Source organism: Alosa alosa, chromosome 8, assembly GCF_017589495.1.
Source record: "Alosa alosa isolate M-15738 ecotype Scorff River chromosome 8, AALO_Geno_1.1, whole genome shotgun sequence".
Lineage (NCBI taxonomy): Eukaryota > Metazoa > Chordata > Actinopteri > Clupeiformes > Clupeidae > Alosa > Alosa alosa.
Genome location: NC_063196.1, coordinates 19,279,504 through 19,304,496, shown reverse-complemented (window position 1 = coordinate 19,304,496; position 24,993 = coordinate 19,279,504). Strand labels below are relative to the sequence as shown.

General features: G+C 44.0%; 1 protein-coding gene across 1 annotated transcript in view; it reads left to right on the top strand.

The window, feature by feature from the left end:
• slc35f1 (solute carrier family 35 member F1) overlaps nucleotides 1–24,993 on the top strand; it is a 95,135-nt gene that overhangs the window by 30,718 nt on the left and 39,424 nt on the right. The window contains 1 exon segment of the mRNA XM_048250618.1: nucleotides 18,518–18,645. Coding sequence (XP_048106575.1) covers nucleotides 18,518–18,645 — 128 coding nt within the window.

Below are 24,993 nucleotides of genomic sequence, written 5' to 3'. Positions count from 1 at the left end.
TTATTAAATCCAGTTCCGATTAGCGCAATTAACATTGTCATTGCAGCTCGTAGCTGTTGGCTGTTATTGATGGAGGTTGCATACTGATATCCCAGCTTGAGAGCCTTGCTAGCCTCGTTGAGACTCTAGTGAGCCTCGCTGCGGTTTCGAACGGGCGAATATGACTGAGACTGACTGCTATCGTGAGAATATGAACTCATCTCTCTGACATCTTGTGTGACATGGTTTTGGAGGAGGCATCTCCCCCATCGGGTGTAGTTGCAGGAATAAGAGTGTAATTGCAGGAATGACGAACCTTTTTGTGCTCCTCGAAAAACGACCACAATGACACACGAACATATGGCAGCTCGATGGCTCTGCGGTTGTTTGGGAAAGCAGGCAGACAAATGGCGGCTGCTGCCAGTCATTGTTTTGTCAGCATACGCGAGGGGGCCAGGTGGATGCAGTCCAAGAGAAATGAGCAAACGGTGATAACACAGATAATCACAGCCGAGTTAAACACAGTTGCTGCGGGGAGATGTTCCCAGCCAGAAAGAGGGAGATGTGTGTGTGTGTGTGTGTGTGTTGTGTGTGTGTGTGTGTGTGTGTGTGTGTGTGTTGTGTGTGTGTGTGTGTGTGTGTGTGTGTGTGTGTGTGTGTGTGTGTGTGTGTGTGTGTGTGTGTGTGTGTGTGTGTGTGTGTGTGTGTGTGTGTGTGTGTGTGTGTGTGTTGTGTGTGTGTGTGTGTGTGTGTGCTGTGTGTGTGTGTGTGTGTGTGTGTGTGTGTGTGTGTGTTGTGTGTGGGTGTGTGTGTGTGTGTGTGGTACGTTTATATGTGTGTGTGTGTGTGTGTGTGTGTGTGTGTGTGTGTGTGTGTGTGTGTGTGTTGTGTGTGTGTGTTGTGTGTGTGTGTGTGTGTGTGTTGTGTGGGTGTGTGGCTGTGTGTGGGTGTGTGGGTGTGTGTGGGTGTGTGTGTGTGTGGGTGTGTGTGTGTGTGTTGTGTGTGTGTGTGTGTGTGTGTGTGTGTGTGTGTGTGTGGGTATATATGTGTGTGTGTGTGTGTGTGTGTGTGTGTGTGTGTGTGGGTGTGTGGGTGTGTGTATGTGTGTATGTGTGTGGGAGTGAGAGAGAGACAGAGAGACAGACAGACAGAGAGGGATGTGTGACAGAAAGAAGTGTCTGTGTACAGCATCAGCCAACACACTCTGCTGCTGCAAACTTCCACAACTTCAACCACAGCTCAGAACATCATGGCAGAACACCCGAAACAGGTGGGAAGAAATAAACTTTCTTACTTATGGCAACACAGGAGATCAAAAGCAATTGACATCATCCTTAACAATAGCGCATACCCAAACCCACCCCCAGCTGTAAGCAATGTGGAACTTGTTCAAAACTATTATACCAACAAGTACAGTGAGACAGATCACGCCCCATTACAAAGGGTACCCTGGCCTCTCAACCCCGCAGGCTGCGATCCACAAACGCAGGCCTTCACATGCACTGAGGTAGAGAAAGTAATCGCTTCCCTGCCGAATAATAAAGCGAGTGGCTCCGATGGAGTAACTTACGAGACGTTAAAAGCCACAAAGCAAATGTTATGCCCATTGCTCACGCAAATCTTTAACACATGCCTATTAAATGGCCGAGATCCTGAGTCCTGGAAAGGCGTGCTAATACATAGAATCCCCAAGAAAGACAACATCCCCAATGACCCATCGACATGGAGGGACATCTCATTGTTGCCAACAATTTATAAGGTCTTTATGAAATGCATACTTGCCCGCATTCTACCTTGGCTCACAGAAAACGAAATACTCTCCACCAGTCAAAAGGCCTACGTCAGTCGCCAGGGGATGAACGAACATGTCTTCTGCCTAAAGACCGGAATTGATGATTTTAAGCATGACTCAAGCAGGTTTTATGCTGTTTTCCTGGACTTTCGCGATGCTTTCGGTACTCTACAGCATAGCGTCATGCTGCACGCGCTAAAAGACATACATCTTCCCCAGATCTCCATGAACATAATTGAAGATGTATATAAAACATCATTCATCCAAGTCATCTGCAACAGTACTCTAACAGATCCGATCCCGCTAGAAAGTAGCTAGCCGAAGTAGTTGGAACAGTGCGCGTCTGAAAGAATGCGATCACCACTTCCAGTCCAAGGTTACGCAGATGATGTGCAAATTGCGTCCAGAGATAATAAGATGCGTAATTCATAAGATGCTTAACCGCACAGAGACATTCTTGCAGTGGTCGAAATTAGATCGTTTTCTGTGTGAAGCAGGCAAAATGTGCCGTCTTTTACAGGTGCGTAGCCAGGATTATTTTATAGGGGGGGCCAGCTGGGTCCAGACTTTTTATTGGGGTGGCACTTGGGAATCAAAACTACTATTTGAAAACTACTCAAAAAGTTTTGAAGATTAGGATAGCCTATTTTAATAATGGCAATACATTGTGCAAAAGCCAACACTGATACACAGGTCAGTTTGTTGGCCACTCCAACATATTTTCCATAAATAGGTCAATGCCAATAAAAAATATTATGATAATGCACCTTACTTAATCAGTTTTATTCAAATGATGTTAACTCAAAGAACAATAATAAATACTACAAATATTGTATGTATATATTTGATCTCATACTGATGGCCAAACTATATTTCTTTCTGATATCCACTCCAAGTACTTGGCTGTAAGTAACATGGCTCTGAATTAAGAAATTAACCCTTAGAACCCTAGACTGTTTTAAGGGCTTTTTCACTACCTTAGAAACATTTATCCTGGTCAATGTAAGTGCCATACACACATGCTATATATTGTTTTTTAACAGAGTCTAGGCTACCCAGATCTGCCACTATTTCATGTATTAATACTTGCATTGATTTCATTTTGATTTTTAAATAATAAAAATACAAATAGTGTATTATAAAAATTCTTATATTTTGACATGTATCTCACCACTGCAAGCTGGCACATGTGTGCATAGGGCAGACTGTTCTGAATCTGGCAATATCATTGCCATGGTGGAGGGATTCCCTGGGGCTGAGCAAATGTGAAAAATATGTGGTGTGTGCCTTATGGAAATAAATGCCATTTTTTTTATTTAGCCCTATGGCTACTCTATTTTTGGCCATTCTCACTACCTTTAGTTATAAGCAGTTATCATGGTCAATGTAAGTGCCATTGACACAGTAATGAAAAATGCCCTTTCTGCGCTCCATATCTGTGACACGAACTGATCTGACCTGACTGAACCCGAGTTTGCATGTTCTGTGTATACACTCATGATGATTCTAAAACAACTTTTTACTGCATTATCATGAACAAAGTGAAGGCAAAAAGGTGTTTCTTTGTCGAATAAATTGGGATGCAATGTGAGTCTCGAATTGGATGCCATGCCGGAATTTGCTAGGATCTCAAAACCGGATTATGAACATGCTTTGCCATAGAGAAACACATGATAGTGTTGTATTATGAACATGCTTTGCCACCACAACACACAAAAACGTGGGGTAAGTCGAGCTATATGAAGTTATTCTCCTCTGCGTGCCATATCTATCCGATGACGGGTTCGTGAGTAGGGTCTAATTCAAACGAGAGTAATGGGTGTGCAGCGTTGGTTTTTGTAAATTATTTTATTTTGCAGTCACGTTGTCTGTTTTTATAGCCCAGAAGGAACGATATACTTGGTACCAATAGATAGCCCTGTGTCTCCTCTTTCTTCTGATTTGCTTGCCATATCTATGCGATCACGGGTTTGCGAGTAATTCAAACGAGAGTAATGGGTGCGCAGGTGAACTGAATCAATTTTATTTAATTACATGATATTTATTTTTATTTTCATACTTGATCGCACAGACAAGTGTTTAGTCTCGTTGGAAAGCCCCACTTCTGCGCTGTCACGCAATTAAGGTTTCATCTCGCTGTGATGAACAGTTCCGGAGCAATGTAACAAAGAATTCAAAGCAGCCTACCTCTACCTGACCAGCTATAGCAAGAACCACACGCAGTCAGCAAATTATGTATTTATAAAGTAGCCTAGGCTAGGCCCTATTAGCCTACCTGGAGCCATCTGGAGATATGTGCCTAATATGCTTGCATTTCACCCGAAGTTTATTGAAATATTCTTGTAACAGCGTTCCCGCGGGCATCCGATTATTTTTGATCAGCCCCACACATCAATAACAAGCCTAACAAGGACAGCCCAACGCAGCTCACTTGGCTATGATTCGTGACACATTCTAACATCTTATTAGCATTAATGTTCCAACTCATCAACTCACCTGTTACTGAGGTTAAGTAGTAGGCTAGCCTAGTCTACTGTCAAGTGTTTTAACAGATGACTTGAATTGTCCCGCTGCTGCTGCTGCTGCACTAGGCCTACTCCTCAAAAACAGACAAATCGCCTACATTAACATTGCTACAACAACCAATACGTGTTTATTCACGCCGTGAAACGTACACATACCTCTGCCATAAATAGAAAGTAACTGGGAAGAGCAAATCAAAGAGCTCATCAGCGACTACTGCAACAGACTGGACCTCATCGACTCCTGCCCCTTACCCATCATTATGAAAATTAATGCTATAAGAGAAATAGCCCTGGCTATAATTCAGCATTTATTTGCAAATATCCATATTCAACAAAAACATACTGACAGAACTAAACAATAAAACGGTGGGACTGGTAAGGATGTGGCTTGGGCTGAACACGCACTCAACCGGGGACATTATCTTTCAGCCCAGGAAAGATGGAGGTCTAGGCGTCCCTAACATCGAGTGGATATACACTGCCACTAGAACCAGCCACCTGCTTAACATGTTGAATAACAGTGATCCAGCGGTGAAACAGATGGCTCGCGCGTCTCTCATCCAACATCTACAGAGGCGGAAAGTCCCGCCCGCTAAGGAGGATGATCCACAGTTCCTTGGCTTTAAGTTGAAGGACAATGGCAAACTGGACATCAAAGCGGCTGAATTCGGTGTGAGGTCGGACTGGCTTGACTTAAACGATCTCTGCCATCGGATTGGAATACACCTGAAGTGGGCTAGACCGGACAGCGGAACAGTTGAACTGGATAACATCATTACCGATCCGCTCATTTACACATGCGCAACCTACAAAGTAAGCAACACGCAGTCCGAGATGTCAACAACAGGTGCAAGGGCAGAAATTCTCAAAATGAAGCGCTCACATAGCGCACAACACTGGACAAGCCTCAGGCTACAGGGAAAACTGGCACTTCTGCCATATGCAAATCACTCCCTGTCCCACACCATATTTTCAAACCCCACTCTTGGTGAGGATATTCTCACGTTTACCATCAAATCGCGCCTTCAAGTCCTCCCAACAAGATCAAACCTGGCTACGTGGTACCCATCCAACTACAAACCAGACTGCATTCTTCACTCCACTAACTATGTTAATGAGACCACTTTACATAGCAAGGCATGATAGACTGGTGGACCTAGTGTCACAAAGCATCAAAAAAGTACAGGAGGGAACGACAAAAATATACAAGCACCACACTGTACAAATGGACTGGTTCAATGATGAAAACACCAACAATATCACTTTCTGTAATATTCCAAATACCCCAGATATCACCATTATAGATGACAATACTAAGAATGTGACTATTGTTGAAATAGGATGTTCTTTTGATTTGTACATGGACACTTGTTTTAACTCCAAGCTGCTGAAATATCAGCCACTTGCCGACAACATCACAAATATAGGGTTTCAATGCAAAATTATCATTCTTGTTTTTGGGAGTCTTGGGCATGTGCACAAACTTGTCTTACGCGGACTGCAACTGTGTGGACTAAGCAAGCCAACTGCAAAAAAGCTTGCAAAGTACTGCTCCATTTCTGCAATAATAGGTAGTTTATCCATCTGGAAGCGACGATGCCATGTTTACCCATAATCATGCAGTTCAGAATGAAAATAGCACAATGCATTCTGTGTTTGATCAGACCTGCCTTAGTGTGTAACATACTTCCTTCAATGTTTGGATCTGTGAATCTTCCCCCGTGTTAAGGTCCAAATAAAAGCATTAAAATATGTGTGTGTGTCTGTGTGTGTGTGTGTGTGTGTGTGTGTGTGTGTTTGAGAGAGAGATAGAGAGAGAGAGAGAGAGACAGACAGAGAGAGAGAATGTGTATAAAGTGTCTGTGTACAGCATCAGCCAACACACTCTGCTGCTGCAAACTTCCACAACTTCCCCCCAAGGACACTGGCAGACGAAGCATACCATAAAAACATGCCAGAGTGTTAACAGTTGGCCAACCACTCAACGCACGTCAAAAAGAATAAAACATTTAATTTCATAAGCACCCAGTGCATGGCCCATCAGACAGTGACCAACTTTTTCTTTTAATTACTTTTGCCTACACTCGGCTAACTCTCCAGACAACATTTCCCCATTCGAACACAAGTTGTTTGTGGCAGCCATTTCCTTGAAGCGCTATTTGCTGTATTGATTTCTCCTCGACTCTCTTTGGAGTCATTCTGAGTAATTCTCCAGATGCTTGGAGAGGCTGCAGCTACCCCCCACACACACACACACACAGATATGATGTATCAGCGCCTTAATGAATCCTTGATTAATTTTACGCTGTCCTCCCCCAAGCTCAGGGTGACTGCCGGCCCAATTTCAGAATTTCTTCTGTCGTGTTCTTTTCTTCTAGTGCGCTCCCTTTCCCACATTCACATCTCACATCTCACATTGCCTCAAAAACTAAATTGAATTCTCTCTCTCTCTCTCTCTCTCTCTCTCTCTCTCTCTCTCTCTCTAAAGTGTCATGCTTTCTGCAGTATGCAGTATTTTTCACACAATTAAGAGTTGAGTTTCCAGGTTAAAGTCTTGGCTAGAGGCAGGTGATGCAAGAGAAAAGAAACGACTCTGAATCTTAAATGTTTCAGTTTCGCAAAGCAATAGCCTACTCGCGTTGCATCAAGTTGATAGGTACATTTATAATTTTCAGCGTTCGTGTCAGCATTACCATTATTTGTTGTTGTTCATGCTTGCTTTTGGTTTGAACTCTGAGCCTAAGCCTGCTTTCTCGTAACAGGCTTTTAATCAGCCTTGTTGCAGTCCTCCAGTCTACCACTGAACTGACAAGAGAAGAGAACAAGCATCTGTGAGAGACTAGAGCTTTAGTTACTGTGAGAGATAGAGAGAGAAAGAGAGAAAGTGAGAGAGAGCGCACATGCAGGAAAATAATTGAACTGTAGAGAGGTGGGACGCTGCTCTTTTTTCCCGGTGTGAGAGATTTCATCGGGCTTGTCACAGTCCAGTGGTTCTCATTATTTCGACCCTCATCTTCCTCTGGGAAAACATGAGCGCCCGCTAAGGTCACCGTCTTCGTCCTCTGCTGCCTGTGATTACCTCAGAAAGCTTTCTTATTGCTTCCTGCCAAGGAGGCTCTCGCCCAGCCAAGTCGTACTGCTTTAGGGGACACACCTTGAGTCGTACTGCTTTAGGGGACATACCTGGAGATACAAATAGTGGAACCTGCCTGAGGAGAGGGAGCTGCCGTGGTGCTAGCGGCAGGTGAAGCCAGGTATGCAGCTTAGCAGTTTCACCTGCAGATGCCAAATCAATAATGTTTTTTTGTGCTCTCTTTTTAGCAGTCTCCACATTTGTTGTAACCACTCAAAGTGTGTGTCTGTGTGTGTGTGTGTGTGTGTGTGTGTGTGTGTGTGTGTGTGTGTGTGTGTGTGTGTGTGTGTGTGTGTGTGTGTACATAGTGTGTGTGCGACATTTGCTGTAACCACTCAAAGTGTGTGTGTGTGTGTGTGTGTGTGTACTGTACGTAGTGAATGTGTGTGGGTTTGTGTGTGTGTGTGTGTGTATGTACGTACTAGTGTGTGTGTTTGTGTTTGTGCATGGATGTAGTGTGTGTTTTCAAGAGAAGCCATCATCCTCCAACCATCAATAAAATCCTGGAACCAATGTAAACAGTTCCTAGATGGGATGAGTTATTGACTTACGCCAGCTCAGGATTGCATAGCCAAAGACTCACTTAGCACACGCAACATAATGCAGTCAAATACTGAGAGCCCCCATTCAGACTGTCCTGCTCTTGTCTTCGCCCCTCAACAGCTTTGTCAGTACAACAAAAGAAACATTTATTTATTTATTTACTTAATTATTTATTTTTTTCGATCCAGGACCACATCATCATCGGCCGCACTGGAGAAATAATTGCCCACATTTTCCCTTTCCTCCAGAGGGCCACTTCCGAACACAGATAATGGCCTCCCATGTAATGTCACCCCCCTCTCCCCTCCCCCTCTCTCTCCACCTGCTCTCCTCTCCTCCTCTCCTCTCCTCTCCTCTCTTTCCTTCCCCAGCCTCTCCTCCTCTGTGCCATCATCAGCACCGGCTGGCTCGTATGTACCTGTCAGTGAGCGGGAGTACAGCTGGGCATAATCCGCTCATCATTTATTAATTACACCCCACTCGCCTTCCTCTTATCAGCCGTGTCGTTCCAGAACCCTCTCTGGAGTGCCTCACACTTTTTTGTGTGTGTGTGTGTGCCTTTTGTTTGTGACTGATGGTGTGCCAGTGGAGGGAGAGGATGCTGCTGTACCTTGCAGACCAGAGTAGTTGAGAGATATGATTATTTGTTTCACTTCACCCCCACCACACACAGACAAACACACACACACACACAAACACACACACACAGACACACACACACACACACACACTCACACCCCTTGCAGACCAGAGTAGTTGAGAGATATAATTATTTATTTCACTTCACCCCCCCCCCCACACACACACACACACACACACACCACACAGACACACACCAACACACATACACACACACTGCCTTCTCCCTCTGAAAAGACTCTTCTATGCTCGGCTGAGCTTGCCTGGCACGGTGGGTACCGGTTGTTTCTGGTGGGTTCCGGTGGGATGGCAGTGTGAGTGTGAATTACAGCCGCGCCTCTCAGGGGTGCTGAGGTGCCTGGAGCAGCCGTGTGCCGTAAATCGAGCTGTTGAATCTAAATTTGGCCCCCATCTCTCAGTGCTAATTGTTATCTTAGCGCCGCAGTGCTGAATTGATTGGTTATTGTCATTATGCTCGCAGAGGACCATGGATCTGCGCTGTTTAGCTTTTTTTAATGAATATTCCAGGTCTTTCAAACCGATTTCTGGTTACTTCATCTGCGGTGTCTGTGCCGATAGCCATAGACAATGATTTCTGTATGTGTCTTTGTGCTTTCCATATGGAAAGTCTATAATATATAGGGGAACACTTAGTTTCCCACAATTGTTAAAACACATTTTTTGAAACCTTCCACCCTTTTCTCCATTCTCAAACTACATTCACAAAATGTCTGACAGTTCTTGCAAAATAAAACACTCGCCTCAAAAGTTTTACTTGTGCTCAGAACCAAACAGTGTCAGAGTACCGATCCAGTGTATGATTGAAGTGTTCCCTTAATTTTTTTGAGCAGTATATATATATATATATATATACACATGATGTACCATGATGTACCAGGAGTTCTAGTCCAGATGTGTTCATGCATAAATAACCTTACTATATATATTAACAGTTTAGTCTGGTCAAACAATTTATTAGTTTCTGATTAGACGCAATCAGTCCATGAATGGGGATATTTTGGCACAACCTCACTTGGACCTCACCACTTGCGTTTAATATAGTTTTTACTGTTTGATTACAACATTAACATTCCACTCAGGAAAAGACACAAGTAGAGTAGTGTGATTCAAGGATCTGTGATCACTTGTCAAATCACCGCTGTGAGGAAATCCTTCACCAACATCGCCGTGCCATACTAATTAAGCACATGTGCCAACATCGCTCTCAGTCGTGCCATACTACTTACACACACGTGCCAACGCTGCTCTCAGTCGTGCCATACTACTTAAACACACGTGCCAACGCTGCTCTCAGTCGTGCCATACTACTTAAAGCACGTGCCAACGCTGCTCTCAGTCGTGCCATACTACACATGTGCCAACGCCACTCTCAGTCATGCCTTACTAATTAAACATATGTGCCAACATCGCTCTCTCAGTCGTGCCATACTACTAGCACACGTGCCAACATCGCTCTCAGTCGTGCCATACTACTTAAACACACGTGCCAACATCGCTCTCAGTCGTGCCATACTACTTAAACACACGTGCCAACATCGCTCTCAGTCGTGCCATGCTACTTAAAGGGAAACTTGGCAGGATTTCCCCCTCTGCTGGAGAAATTGTGCATTATGCTATTTCAAACTGTGGGAAAAGGTAACGATAAAGCACATGGATTTGTTTACAAGCTAGCAAAACGGTTAGCATAAGTTCGGCAGACAATGTGGATGTTACAAGGTAAGAAACACGATTTAAAACAAATTTCTTGTTTCTCACTTCTCTTTCGGGACGGTAGTCTCAATGTTGCAAGGTTGGTTTTTTCCACCTGGGGACGCTTTAGGGGCAGCGGAAAAGTCACCATTTTCACCGGAACAGGTCATTTAACCATCCAAATGATTTCTAAACGGGTTTATTACGTTGAAATAGTTGCCAAGTTCCCCTTTAAAGCACGCGCCAACGCCACTCTCAGTTGTGTCTTACTAATTAAACATACGTGCCAACATCGCTCTCACAGTCGTACCATACTACTAGCAAATGTGCCAACGCTGCTCTCAGTCGTGCCATACTAGTTAAGCACGTGCCAACATCGCTCTCAGTCGTGCCATACTACTTAAACACACGTGCCAACATCGCTCTCAGTCGTGCCATACTAATTAAGCACACGTGCCAACGCCGCTCTCAGTCGTGCCATACTACTTAAACACACGTGCCAACATCGCTCCTAGTCGTGCCATACTACTAAAACCTTAGCTTACAGCTGCTGACTAATTAGATAAATTGATGGACCTGGTTTTGTGTTGAATATAGATGAGAGGTTAGTGTTCTGCTTTCAAGGAATCAATTCTGACATTGCCGATCGAAGTGTAGCCCCCAAATACACCCCTCCATGCCATCCACTCGTCCTATCCTTTCATTCCATCCTCTCAGCGTCGGTCTGCGCTCCACTGATCCCTGTGTGTGTGAGGCATTCAGGAAGGTACACATCTGACCCACTGCAAACTAGCGAGTTCTCATTTTAAACTGAGAGTCTGAAGTCCAGGGCCGCTGGGAGCTGGGAGCTGGGCAGTGCTGGCTTCTTGAGTCAACAGTGATGGACCATGTACACACAGGCGCACACTGATCTGTGCCCACACACACACACACACACACACACACACACACACACACACACACACACACGTACTTTGGGCAATCTATTTGAGTATTTGTGTGTTAGGTTTGTTTTCTGTCCTTGCTTGTTTGTCTGTAGTCTGTGTGTGTGTGTGTGTGTGTGTGTGTGTGTGTGTGTGTGTGTGTGTGTGTGTGTATGTGATGTGTGACTGTGAATGTGACATTCATTAGCTCAGTGGTTAAATGTTACTTTGTATGTTTTTACTACATCTAAATGCTGTTTGTTTTATGTCAATTTCATTCCACACATTTGTGATAATTAAATAATTCCATGAAACTTCATCCATTATTTTGAACATTTATTCTCAAAATCATTAGCATTAGTAGCTTGCCCTGAGATGGAAGACGGTTTTCAGGAGGTCATGATGTGAATAGAATATAATAAGGTTGTATGGCTTTGCCACACGATGTGAATAGAATGTAAGAAAGTTGTATGGCTGTGCCACATTTACTCTATAATAGTTCTTAGAGTTCCTCTGTTGTGGTGGTGATACAGGTGCCCCCCCCCCCACACACACACACACCATGTTCCCAGCTTCAACCCTCGCTTGTCTCCTTGGTAACATTAATCACCTCAGCGAGTGGCAGGTGCTTCGACCTTGGGCCAGAGAGAGGCACGAGGAGCTGAGCCAGTGCCACGGTCGGAACAGCAGCAACTCTGCCACGCTAATGCGGATTTCCAAATGATTAACCTTCTCTTTTCACGAGTTTAGCTAGCATTTCCCTGTTGTCACCACTCCTACCTTACCCCCACACACACACACACACACACACAGACACACACACAAAGCCCCCAGCCACACACACGCACACACACACACACACACACACACACACACACACACACACACACACACACACGCGCGCGCACACACACACACACACACACACACAAACACAGCCCTAGCCCCTCCCTCTACTTGGAGGCCCCTTGGCACAGGCTTAGGAAATAAAGAGTCCAAATGGTCTGATTGGAAGGGATTTGGAGGTGCCTTAATTAGGGAGAGGGATGGCCATGCTGTCTGCCTGCACTCCCACAGGCCTGATGGAGCACCTCCAGCACATCATTAGTCTCACTACTCGTTCTCTCTCTCTCTCTCTCTTCCTATCTCTATCTATCTATCTCTGGCTCTCTCTCTTCTTTTCCTCTTCTTTTTCTGACATCTGTTCTTTTTCTCACATTGCTGTTTCTCTCTGTCTTTTTCTGTTTCTTTCTCTCTTCTATCTGTTTCTCTTTATTTATATTCTCTTCTCTCTAACTCTATCTATCTCTCTCTCTCTCTCTCTCTCTCTCTTTCTTTCTGTCTCTCTCTCTCTCTCTCTCTCTCTCTCCCTGGACCCTGGCTGCTCAGAATTGGACAAACTCTCCCATATCACCACTCTCGTTACACTGAGCCTCTGTGATCACACTATTCGCTCATCTGTGATCCCACTATTGGCTCATATTTTTCTCCTATTTCTCTCATCACGTCTCTCTCTCCCTCCTTATCTTGTTTCCTGACATGTTCCTCTGAACACCTCTCCTCTTATCCCCACACATATCTCTTACACTGTCACTCCCTCTCTCCCCTTTACTTAGCTCACCTCTCTCCAGTTTAGCACTCTCCTCCCCTCTCCTCTCCTCTCCTCTCCTCTCTCTTCCCCTCTCCTCTCCTCTCTTCTCCTCCCCTCCCCTCTCCTTTCCTCTTCCCTCTCCTCCCCTCTCCTCTCCTCTTTTCCTCCCCTCCCCTCTTTTCTCCTCTCCTCTTCCCTCTCCTCTCCTCCCATCTCCTCTCTTCTCCTCTCCTCTCATTTCCTCTTCCCTCTCCTCTTCTCTCTCCTCTCCTCCCATCTCCTCTCTTCTCCTTTCCTCTCCTCTCTTTTCTTCTCTTCTCTTCTTTTCTCCTTTCCTCTTCTCTCTCCTCTCCTCCCATCTCCTCTCCTCTTTTTTCTCTCTCATTCATTCGCACTCCCACCTGTATCTCTGTATGTGAGTTCCGTCCTCCCAGTGCTTCCCAGCATCTCCCCCCACCTCCTCCAACAGTGCTGCTGAAAATGACAGGGTTTCAGGTCACCCCCCTTCCCTCCTCACCAGACTCCCATAATGCACTTGCTCTAGGGGCTAGCAGCAGTGGCAGTGATTACTGTATATGTGTCATGTCTTTAGGAGCTACATAGAATCCACCATAGCCTCGGGCTGCTGTGCTGGGATAGCCAGGCTATCAGAGGTATCTGAAGCTGTGCTACCCTAGTCATCGAAATGTCACTGGCAAGCTCACTGACTCTCCACACTCAAGTCAGCCTGTCTATGATGACAGCCACCTTGGAAAAGTCGATGAAAATGACACATGCAATTAACGCCTAGTGGACCGGGAGGATGAGACGGATAATTGAAGCTATAAAAGCCAAAAAAAATTATCCATGCCCTTTATCTGAAAATATGTCTCGCTGTCTCCCCCTGAAGATTTTTGTCAATATTTTCAAATGACTGGTTAACGCTGTGTGTAAAATACTCCATCACCCATATTGCTTGTGAGGCTGGGAGCATAAGTCTGGGCTGGGAGCATAAGTCTCCCATCAGTGGGAGCTGGCTTAGAAACACCTCAGTCCCCACACAGAATCAAGAACTCTGGTGAAGAATGTCAATTTGTCTGCAATGCCACAAAGTGTTCAAATATGATTTAAAGAAATGAAGTTTTGTGTGGAGAGTTTTTGCAGAACTCCAGTGAGGAATGATACGTTTTTTTTAAGTTTTTAACTTTTTGTCTGGCTGGCTGGACTGCAAACTGACATGCTCAGTTATGGATTGAGATGGCTAGAGCAGAAACTCATGGGCAGGAGGACCAGAGGGCTAAGAAGCTCCCTTTATTCTCCTAAACTAGGTATGTCCTCTCTCTCCTAATGTGTCGTCCACCATATGAGCCCAGCATGTCCACCCCACACGTGTCGCTAATGGACCATCTGAGTGTGCGGTCTCTGCTGTGATATCTGTGCACCGCTGAGGTGAGTGTGTGTGTGTGTGTGTGTGTGTGTGTGTGTGTGTGTGTGTGTCTGGGCTTTGTCAGAGGAGGAGGTGGGGGAGATGTGTTGTTCTTTCGCTCTCTTGTCACGTGTTGTAGAGCAGGGTGGGTTCAGCATCTCACGTCTGCAATGCTATTTATAGGTGCCTCTTTTCTCTGAACTCCTCTCCCCCGTGCCCCTCACACACACACACACACACACACTCTCTCTCTCTTCCCTCTCTATCACAAGTACTCACACACACACACACACACACACACACAAACAACTCTGTAGTGGGAGAAACATCTGATGACACATCCAAGATGCCTTAAATCTGCATTTAAATAACCTTCATTTGCATCATACTTTTTTTTGGCGGTGATTGAAGACGCCCACTGTTTTTGGTCTTATGCATGTACAATGCACATGTACCTGCATGACTGTACATCCATCTTGTGCTTGATGTCTATGGCGGTGTGTCTTTGCATGTGTGTGTGTGTGTGAGTTGAGGTAAACACCAGCCAGCCAGAAAATTGGATGTTGTTATTTTGGGTTTTCATCATTCATCCACTCATCATCAGACACATTCTGGGATGTGTAGTAGCACTGCATCACTGGGTACAAGGATACAAGGATACAAGGATACAAGGAAGTTTATTGTCACATGCATATAGTTACTGGAAGTAAGAAATGCAGTGAAATTATGTCTGGTGTCAGCCTATTTGTGCATTAATGGGGGTAGATTAAGTGGCAAGGGCTGCATAAAGATTGGGGGAGGATTGGATTGGGTGGGGGCACCAACAAGGAGCACCTAAGAGCAACAGGGGCAAGGAAAAACTCCCCTACCAAGGAAGAAACCTTGGGCAGATCCACGGCTCAAGGGGGCTAACCTAACTGCCAGGGGTCTTGGTGTGTGTGTTGGGGGATGACAGGGGAGATGGGATAGTGTGCTGTGTGTATGGGGGAGGGGCAGTGTGCAATATGTGTGTTGGAGAAGCTTCCTCATGACAATGTGGTGTAGGGGGTGCAGTGTGCAATATGTTGGGGATGTGTGTTGGAGAAGCTTCCTGATGAAATAATGTGCTGTGTATGCAAGGGGGGGGCAGGGACTTACTATTGCAAGCAGAGTACTGTATGTAATGTATGTGAGTGATGACAGTGAAGATGTGTGTGTGTGTGGGAGGGGAGGGAGCAGTGACAGTGTGTGTGTGTGTGTGTGTGTATTGTGTAGGTGGGTAGGTGGGGGCAGTGTGCTGTAAGTATGTAGAGGATGTGTGTTGGAAGATAGGGGGGGGCAGAAAGGCTAGGCAATCAAGGACATGGGTAGATGGAGAAATCAAAAAATAATAAATAAAAAGTGTGCAAAAGTTGGAGAAAGTCAGATATGTGTGTGTGTGTGTGTGTGTGTGTGTGTGTGTGTGTGTGTGTTTTGACGTGTGATGAAATAAGAAAATAAATAAAGGTCTGTAGCATAGGAGAGGGATGTAAAAGTGCTAAAAAGTCTTGTAGGTGTGTGTGGGTGTGTGTGTGGGGTCATGAGTGCTGAGGAGTGAATGAGTGCAAAGTCAGTATAGTGTGAGTTCAGAGTTGGGAAATGTTTGAGAGTGCTGAGGAGTGAATGTGTGCAAAGTCAGTATAGTGTGAGTTCAGTTAGGATGGCCTGGGGATAAAACTTCTCTGAGTCTCTCAGTTCTGGCTTTGTGACTACATAAGTCTTCTTGATTTCAGCGGTAGGAATAATCCATTGTTAGGATGAGAAGAGTCCTTCAGAATCTTTTGGGCTCTTAGGAATTACTCTTCTGGAATAGATATCTTGTAGAGCAGGAGTTGAGTTCTTATAGATACGTTCAGCTGAAGCACTACTCTCTACAGAGTACTACAATCTCTAACTGTGGAGTTCCATACCAGGTGATGATGCTACCAGTTAGAACACTCTCAACCAGCTGAAGTGTAGAAGGCCTTCATGATGGATGTAGAAACTTTGAATTTCCTTAGCTGGCGAAGGAAGTAAGAGTCGTTGTCTGGACTTCTTCAGAACATATTGAGTGTTAACAGTCCATGAAGTCTTCAGTAATGTGGACACCAAGGTATTTAAAACTTGTGACTCTCTCTACAGGTTGCCCAGCTGATCATTAGTGGGGTGTAACTGTAGTTCTGCTGCTGCCTTCTGTAATCCACTACCATTTCCTAATTTGCTCATGATGTGGGGGCTGTCAGAAACCCATAATTCAGGGCAGGTAATGTTATGGTAAGGTTTCAGAGATTGATTCAATGATTTCAAGGCACCGATTGTACCTTGTAGTAGATGTGTTCATCTCTCTCTTCCCTCTCTATCACAAGTACACACCCACACACACACACACAACTCTGTAGATTGTACCTTGTGGTAGATGTGTTCATACGGTCTCAGCATGAGTGTCTGCAGTGTGTGTATGATGTTGGAGGCAGGTATCACCTTGAAGGTTATTCTCCTCTTTCGTATGAATATAATTCGTAATAATGTCCATGGGATCTGCCTCTGAAGTTTGCCAGTTCGATAAGCCTGTCTCTTTCCATTTCGATTTGAGTGGTTAAGTTGCGTTTGTTACAGCATGGTCTCTCAGCTTGGTGTTCAGCCCAGCAAAATGGAAAGCTCTGGGAATCCAAAAACCCAAGCTACTGTTAGAGGGTGAAGCTAAAGAAAACTTAATCGGTATGCCGGTACTGTTCCGTGGCCTTGTGAGCACTTCTAGTCTTTGAACAAAGGACCATTGCAACTGTTCCCCAAGGTCGTTGGCTTCTTTTGTGCATGAGTGGATAGATGTATATTCTCATGGGGTTGATATAGATGTATATTCTCTATCCTTACTGTGGATAAAGGCATTATGTAGGAAGAGTTATGTAAACATAAAAGAACACCCACCATTTGGTTTTGTGGGATTATTTTTTGAAACGTTCCATCATAAAAATGCTCAGAAGCAGATTTGTGGCTGTTGTTGTTTGCTGTTTACTGATTTTAGATAATGTCTCCATGCCGTGCACATCTGTCAACTTTGAAAAGCCTAAATGCATTACATCCCCAAACTGCAGCCTCCACAATCACATGGGAATGCCAGGGGAAAACAAAAGGCACCATGTCGCTTAGCATTTAAAAGTCATCTATATCCGATGAGCGGATGGGAGAATCAAATCGGACATAATGTTATCATAATCTACTAATCCATTGTGTCCAAAACGGCATCCCAGAATTAGATAGACGAGTGTGTGTGTTTTTTTCTGTCTTTCTCTCCTTCTTTGACTTTTTTCTTCCTCCCTCTTTACTTCTCTCTTAGGTCTTGTAAAGCACACAAAGGATGAATTGTACTTGTTCTCCTTGCCCAGGCCACCTCCCTCTGTGAAAAAAAAATCACATTAGACAAATAAAAAAAAAAATCACATTAGACTCAAGGTCTGCCAGGGCTCCTTTTGGCGTTCTCCAATTACTCTCCTGCTTTGCTCTTTTGTCCGCCTTTGGACCCGACCAACCTCTGAAGAGCCTTTTTCTAGCCACTTATGATCCTGAATAGCAACACAGGCCGTGGAGAGACTCGCGCTTGCCTGCGTTGAACCGAACCAATTACCGAGCCACAAACTGTGTGTGTGCAACTCTGCTTGCTTTAATTGAAAAGGAATACGTTTTAGTCAAGTTTTTTTTTCACCTCATGTTTTTTCACCCATGGGTTATTATTTTATTTTATATTTTATATTTTTATTTTGCTTTCATTCCTCCTCCATGTTTGTTTTTGTTAGGATAATTGACCATCTTCCCATGTCCTGTGCTGGGCTCCATTAATTAATTTAAGATGTAAACACTGTGTACATTCTTTAAAAACATCAGATTTAGCAGGCTATGCGACGTCTGTTGGGAATCATAAGGGGATTATGCACTCACTGAGGAGCCGGTCTAAAGCATACCCACCCACACACAGTAATTGGAGCGAGCCTGCATGGTGCTGCGAGATTACATTAGATGTTGTGATGCCGGGCTGCTGAAATTCAGAGGGAAAAAAACAACACTGCCATTCTGTGTGGATCAGAATTCACCAAGTCCACGTGTGGGAGTGGGGTAGGTCCACAGGCCCAATGGTCAGAGCATTCAGAAGCTGTCGGAATGTGTTTGGCTGTGACTAATTGTTGCTCTGCTTTTTAATCTCTCTCTCTTTCTCTCTCTCTCTCTCTCTCTCTCTCTCTCTCTCTCTCTCTGTATGTGTGGGTTTGTTTCACACTCTCCCGCAGGAGAAGAGAACTTGCTGGCCATCCTGAAGAGGCGATGGTGGAAGTACATGATTCTGGGCTTGATCGACATCGAGGCCAACTACCTTGTCATCAAAGCCTACCAGTACACCACACTCACCAGTGTGCAGGTGAGGATCAACTCGCCACTTGTCAAGGTCATGATGGTTAACACACCCTTTGGTGTAGCCAATTTGCAGTCTGTGCATGTGTGTGTGGGTGTGTTTCTTCTTCATCTGTACAGTGGCTGTCCTTGGTGGGTATGGGCACAGACAGCAGCCATCGAGACATCCTCGGTGTGTGTAATAAGTCCCCTAATTAAAGTTAGATGGGATGATTCTCATTTTCCTTGTCAGTTCATCTTCATTATCAGGTCGTTAGTGCCAGGACAGCCTCATTCAGATCCCGTCCAAAGGCCTTTCATTAGCCACCAGCCGAGGTCCCAGCGATTATCTGTGAGCGTGCTGCAAAAGAGCCCAATTGATTTCTCTCTCTTTCCCTTTCTGGTTGTCATTCTCTCTCTCTCTCTCTCTCTCTCTCTCTCTCTCAGTTGCTCACTCTTTACTCTTTGTCCTGTGTCTCCCTATTCACAGTTTGATTGTCAGACACAAAAGTGTATCTCTCCTTGCTAATCAGTGTGTAAATCCAAAAGCACAACAAGTGAAAGCACATAAGTAAAGTATAGTACTCACTCTTTTGATTCCGTGAGGGAAATTTGGTCTATGCATTTACTGTATCCCAATCTGTGAATTAGTGAAATATACAGTGAGGTGAAGCACACACTAATCCCGACGCAGTGAGCTGCCTGCTACAGCGGTGCTCGGGGAGCAGTGAGGAGTTAGCTGCCTTGCCCAAGGGCACTTCAGCCGTTCCTACAGTACTGGTCGGGGTTCGAACCGGCAACCCTCTCGGGGCCTCCCCGTCGGGGAATCGAACCCCCGTCTCCTGCGTGACAGGCGGGGATACTCACCACTATACTAACGAGGACGACATAAGACCATCAATAGTTATATTGTCCTCGGGGCCATCAATGGTTGTCCTCTGGTCATCGTTATCAGTGTTGTCCTCTGATCGTCATTGGTTGTGTTGTTCTCGGGTCATTGTGAATGATTATTATCAAAACACGTGTTACTAAATTATCCAAGCCACACATGTCCTCTTCATGAAGCTGTTGATATAGACTTTCAACTGCATAAACAAACGTGCATTCCTAATATAAGGCTTTTCTGGTGGCAAAGAAAACAACATTGACCTAATGGTAAGTTTTAAAGTTGACATTTTGTAGAGCATTACGCTAAAGTCCTATTTATTATCATTTCAAAGGATCTGCATTAGTTTTAAACGTTTCAACCAGAAACCCTGTAGGAACAGATTGAAAGGGTCTACAGATTGCCTAATAGATTTTTTTCCCAGCCGTGCTTGAGAAGACTCTGTAGAGTTTATTTATTTGAATATGCTGTTTGTAACTCAGTGCACAACTTTAATTGTTGTATTCTGTTTGATTTTCCTGTCCACATTTTACCCTGCTGGATATATTATTTTCACACCCGCAGACAAATAATAGCCTTTAGAGCAGAGGTAATGGCTTTCTGTTAAGCCCAACACAGTGTAGTCATCTCTTTGTAGAGTAGGGTAATTATTGTGGATGGGTACACACTCTTTTCACTCTGTGATACAAATGTGGCTCTTCAATTGAGACATTCCATTACAATACTTCCTCTCTTTCTTGCAGTTTCTTCTCTCTCTCTTTGTATGTATGTATATGTCTGTATTGTATATGTATGTATCTATGTATCTATCTATCAATCTATGCAGAATTACCCCACCATAATTGGGGGGTACTGCTCCTTCACTTCTTCTATGACCATCATCCACTACCATATCAATCCCCATCGTGATCGCCAAGTGCAACATGTGTTGTGCAACACACATACAAGGTCTAAACATGCGACAAACTGATAATCAGTAGGCTAAAGAATATCTCATTGTTATTATATATCCAAAAGAGAACTGTTTTGATCAACTCTCAAAAGTTAGAAGTTAAGTGCTCTGAAATACCATGCTAATTAGTGAAAGTAATACCTTACAAGAAGCCTATTGCCTATTTCATGACATATTGATTTGGTATTTTTTTAGATTTCATAAGACCTGGAGGTAAGATCCAACTCTCTCTAGGCCTACTGTATAAACAGAAACCAATTTTCCATTATAGTCTATGGTAGTCAGTGTCAAATCAACACAATTGTCTAGAGATATGTGAAACCTGAGCAATCTTTAATGTGATTAAGGAGCATACTATGAAAAAAACATACTAGCCTACCACAGAAGAACTACAGAGCGGTAACCTATAATATCCTATAACCTGAATGTAAAAACAATACTAACCAATTAAAAACAAATTCAAATACTAGCATGTAGGCCTGCTATTTAGCCTAGGCTATTTGGCTCTTTTTATGTTTCCACAGGTTTCACTGATGTTATGTAGGCTTAGCTACATCAGACCCTCTTGTGCATAATATAAAAACAACACAGGATCAGTGCCAAACTAATTTCAAAAGGGCACAATCATTTATTCAAGATAAAATGAGAATGGACACCTAGGCTATGGACTGGAGTTCATCTCCTTGGAAATGACAATCAATTTTACCTCACAACAATGTAAAATAATTATTTAAATAAGAGATTCTTGCTAACTAACCTTGGTGACTAACCAAGGTCCACTTTACTAGCCTCAGTGGGTAGGCCTAAGTAGCAGGTAAGCAGCCGGTAATTAAATGCATGAAGACGTGACATGAGCTATGAAAGAACAAAACACGTTAATACATGAAGGTTGTAAAATAGCACATTTTCAACAAGCTAGACGTCTGCTAGCAACTTACATTTACCCATGCATGTCAGCAGCAAACCGAATTTAGGCTAGGCTACTGGAGGAATCTACCTAGCGTTTTGTCATTCAAAGTTGACACTTGCTTGAGAAGTTGAAGTCGTTCTCTATCCATAGTCTCTATCTCCGTTGCTTCTAGCGCCACGGTGGTTATAAATGGTACGGTCCATTATAGGGGGTGTCTGAAATCGCTTTACATTATTTTTTTCCTAGTGAAAATAGGAGTTGACTTGTATTGTAGCCAACTGTAATGATATTTTTTCACAATATCAGAAAAATTATCTGACCCCCCCAAAACTGATATTTCTGTCTCTTTGGGGGGTACTGGGTCTTCATTGGGGGGTATAGTACCCCCCAGTACCCGATGTAATTCGAACTATGAATCTATGTATCTATCAATCTATCCTTTATTCTTTCTTACTTTTACTTGCTTTGTCTAATTCTGTCTCTCTCAAACATACACACACAGACACTCATACATTTCTTTCGCTTCTCTCTTCCTCTCGCTAATCAGAAGGGTTATGTCATGTCTTTGTGCATTGGTGACGTGCCCATACTGTGAAAGACCAATCACAGACGCTGCCTCTTCTTTCCTTCTTGGTCGCGTCGTTACTCTGCTCGCTCCCCGCGAGAAATAAAGGCTGAACTTTCAGAAAAAAGGAGTGAGCACACACCGGCAAAAAAAAGGAAACCGGCTGGCTCGCCACACGGCCGAATGAAAGCAGATGGGACTGTCAGACTCATTCAGACACAAACGTCGTCATCCCTCCCAATGTCTCTTGAGAGGGCCACATCGGCTCTTCAGTCTCTTTCCCCCACTCTCTCTCTCTCTCTCTATCCTTCGCTCCCTTTACCCCCATCATCCCTCTCTCTGTTTCTGCCTCTCCCTCTTCTCCATCTCCTCTTTTTTTCTCCTCCTGTCTTGTCTTTCACTCTGATTCTAGCTATTACTCCCTCCTTCTCTCTCTCTGTATATGATGTTTTTCTTTGACCCCACCCATCTGTCTATGAATTTATCTGTCTTTGTCTCTCTTCTCTCTCATTCTGTCTCTCTCTCTGTCCGTCCATTTCTCTCCGCCCCCCCATCTCCCCTACATAATTTCTGTTATGTTTCCCTTCTCTTTTACTGTCTATCTCCAACTCTCTCACCCATTCCTCTCTTTTTATCTCTCTCACTCATACTCTCTCTCCATCTCTCTCCATCTCTCTCTGTCTCTCTCCATCTCTCTCTCCCACATCTAATCCACATATTTCTCCCTTCCTCTCCATCTCTCTCTCCCTCTCTCTCTCTGTCCGTCTCTCACTAATAGGAATAGATGACGGCCTCTCCTGTGAGCTGGAGGCCACATAATCCTCCCTGTGCCGCCTGTCGCTGATTGTTTTTCCTCCAGCGGTGAACTGCTGCGCCCTGTCTCAGCGAGCTCTAGAACAGTGGCTCCAATGACACCCATGGCTGTCCATCATCTCTCTCACACACACATGCACACACACATGCACATGCACACACACACACACACGTGCGCGCGCATGAGTGTGTGTGTGTGTGTGTGTGTGTGTGTGTGTGTGTGTGTGTGTGTGTGTGCATGTGTCTACCTTGCTCACTCACACACGTCTCTATTTCAGCAACATAAAAGAAAAATCTAGTCACGTTCTGTGAATAACATAAAGCAATAGCCACAACATTTCTTTAACATTTTTAGATAGACTCTTAACAAGGCTGGACAGTGCTTCATCAATATTAATACACAGGCGCAAGCTGAGGCTGGAATCACGGCGCTCCTATAAAAGATTTTCCCATCACAGCCGGGTGATTAGTTGTTATGAACGACCGCACGCGCTCGTCGTGTTTTTTTTCCCTCTCTTTACGTTTATACCTCGTCTCGCTTCACCGAAAGACACCATACGGCACCTCCGAGCATTTAGATTGGATTTGTGGGCAATTATACACTAACTCTACCTGGGCTCTATCCTAAGTGATAAGACGTAGTAAGTGGGATAGGAAGTGATTGTGCAGACTTGAGATGTCGCTCGGGGACAAAAAAATGGATTTTGTTTTTAATTTTTTAATTTTCCTGTGTTTAAGTTTACAGCTCAGTGGTTTACTGATGAGAATGCTAGTGGAGAATGTTAAAAGACATTAAACATTAAATAAAGGTTGTGGTTTGTGTTTTTTTTTTTTATACGAAAGTCCTTATTTTGTATCCGATGCAGGAAATGTGTGTTTTGTGTCATTTTTATTTAGCTGTTCACACAGACATTGGAAGATTAACTCACCTCCCTCACCCACCACCCCCGCCTAACCCCACCCTAGGTGTCCAATTGCTGCCCAGTGCTCATTCAGTGGCTGGTATTTGCGGGGGAAAAAGGGAAATGCCAGCTATGATGTCAGGGGATTGTTTGGCCAGTAATTCACTTTAAAGGTTGTCTGTGTCTCTCGACAAGCCTGGACCTTAGACTGCGCTAATAAAATAATTTGATAGGACATACACCACGCACCCTCTGTTTAAAAAGATGTTTCGCGTGACTATCTCGGCAGACTTTTGACCATCCCTGTATGACGTCTTTGGCAACGTTCAGAAAGGACATGGTGGAGCAGCGGTCACAGGCTGACAATTGGTCGTCCCGCATTCGATTCCCGCTGTTGCGAGTCTGTGTCCCTTTGGATAAAAGCGTCTGCTAAATACTGTATCAGTCAACTTCAACTTTAAGAAAGAAATGTCTTGAAAGTCAAAATGGGATAATGCCAAAGGGAACTGAAGCGCTGAAGTAGCTAGTAAACGGCCAGTCACACTTTCAGTGACTGCTGTTGTGTATTTCTCTAATGATGAGTGTGTGGATGAGTGTTGTTGGTGTGTCCGTGCGTGAGTGTGGTCATCACGTTCATTGTGTGCCGCGCTGACCCTTCAGACAGACATGCTCTTGCTCCTGAGTTGTAACCAGTGTTGTATAAAGTACTAGAAAGCAATACTTGAGTAAAAGTACAAGTATCGTAGTAGAAAAAGACTTTGGTAGAAGTGAAAGTTACCTTTTAGAATATTACTTAAGTAAAAGTCTTAAAGTATCTGATATATACTGTACTTAAGTATCAAAAGTATTTTTCTGATATTTAATGTACTTAAGTATTTGAAGTAAAAGTAAAAAGCAAGCGGTTTTATTTTTAACCTTTATTGTGAACTTTATTTTGGCTTTCTTATAGTAACGCATAAAGCATATTCAGGGTTCCCATATGTTCTTAATCTCACTCATCAAATCAAAACATTCTTTTCTAGGACTTTTCAGGCACAATTCTCTTAAGTTCAAAGAACAAACAGCATATTTTTAGAGCTGACATCAAAGAAAAAAACAGAAACAGAAAGACTTTTGTATGAACTTCAGGTAAAAATGAAAAATAAATAACTTATTTCTTTAAAAAAAATGACCTGCTGGTAGGGAGAACATTTTGGTCATGTGGTATGAGCATTTCTAGGGCTTACTCCCCAGGTCACCATCTCACTCTCACACACACACACACACACACACACACACACACACACACACACACACCAGGCCACCTCCAGCAGCTACTAATATGCCAGTCATTAGTTGAAACTGAAAA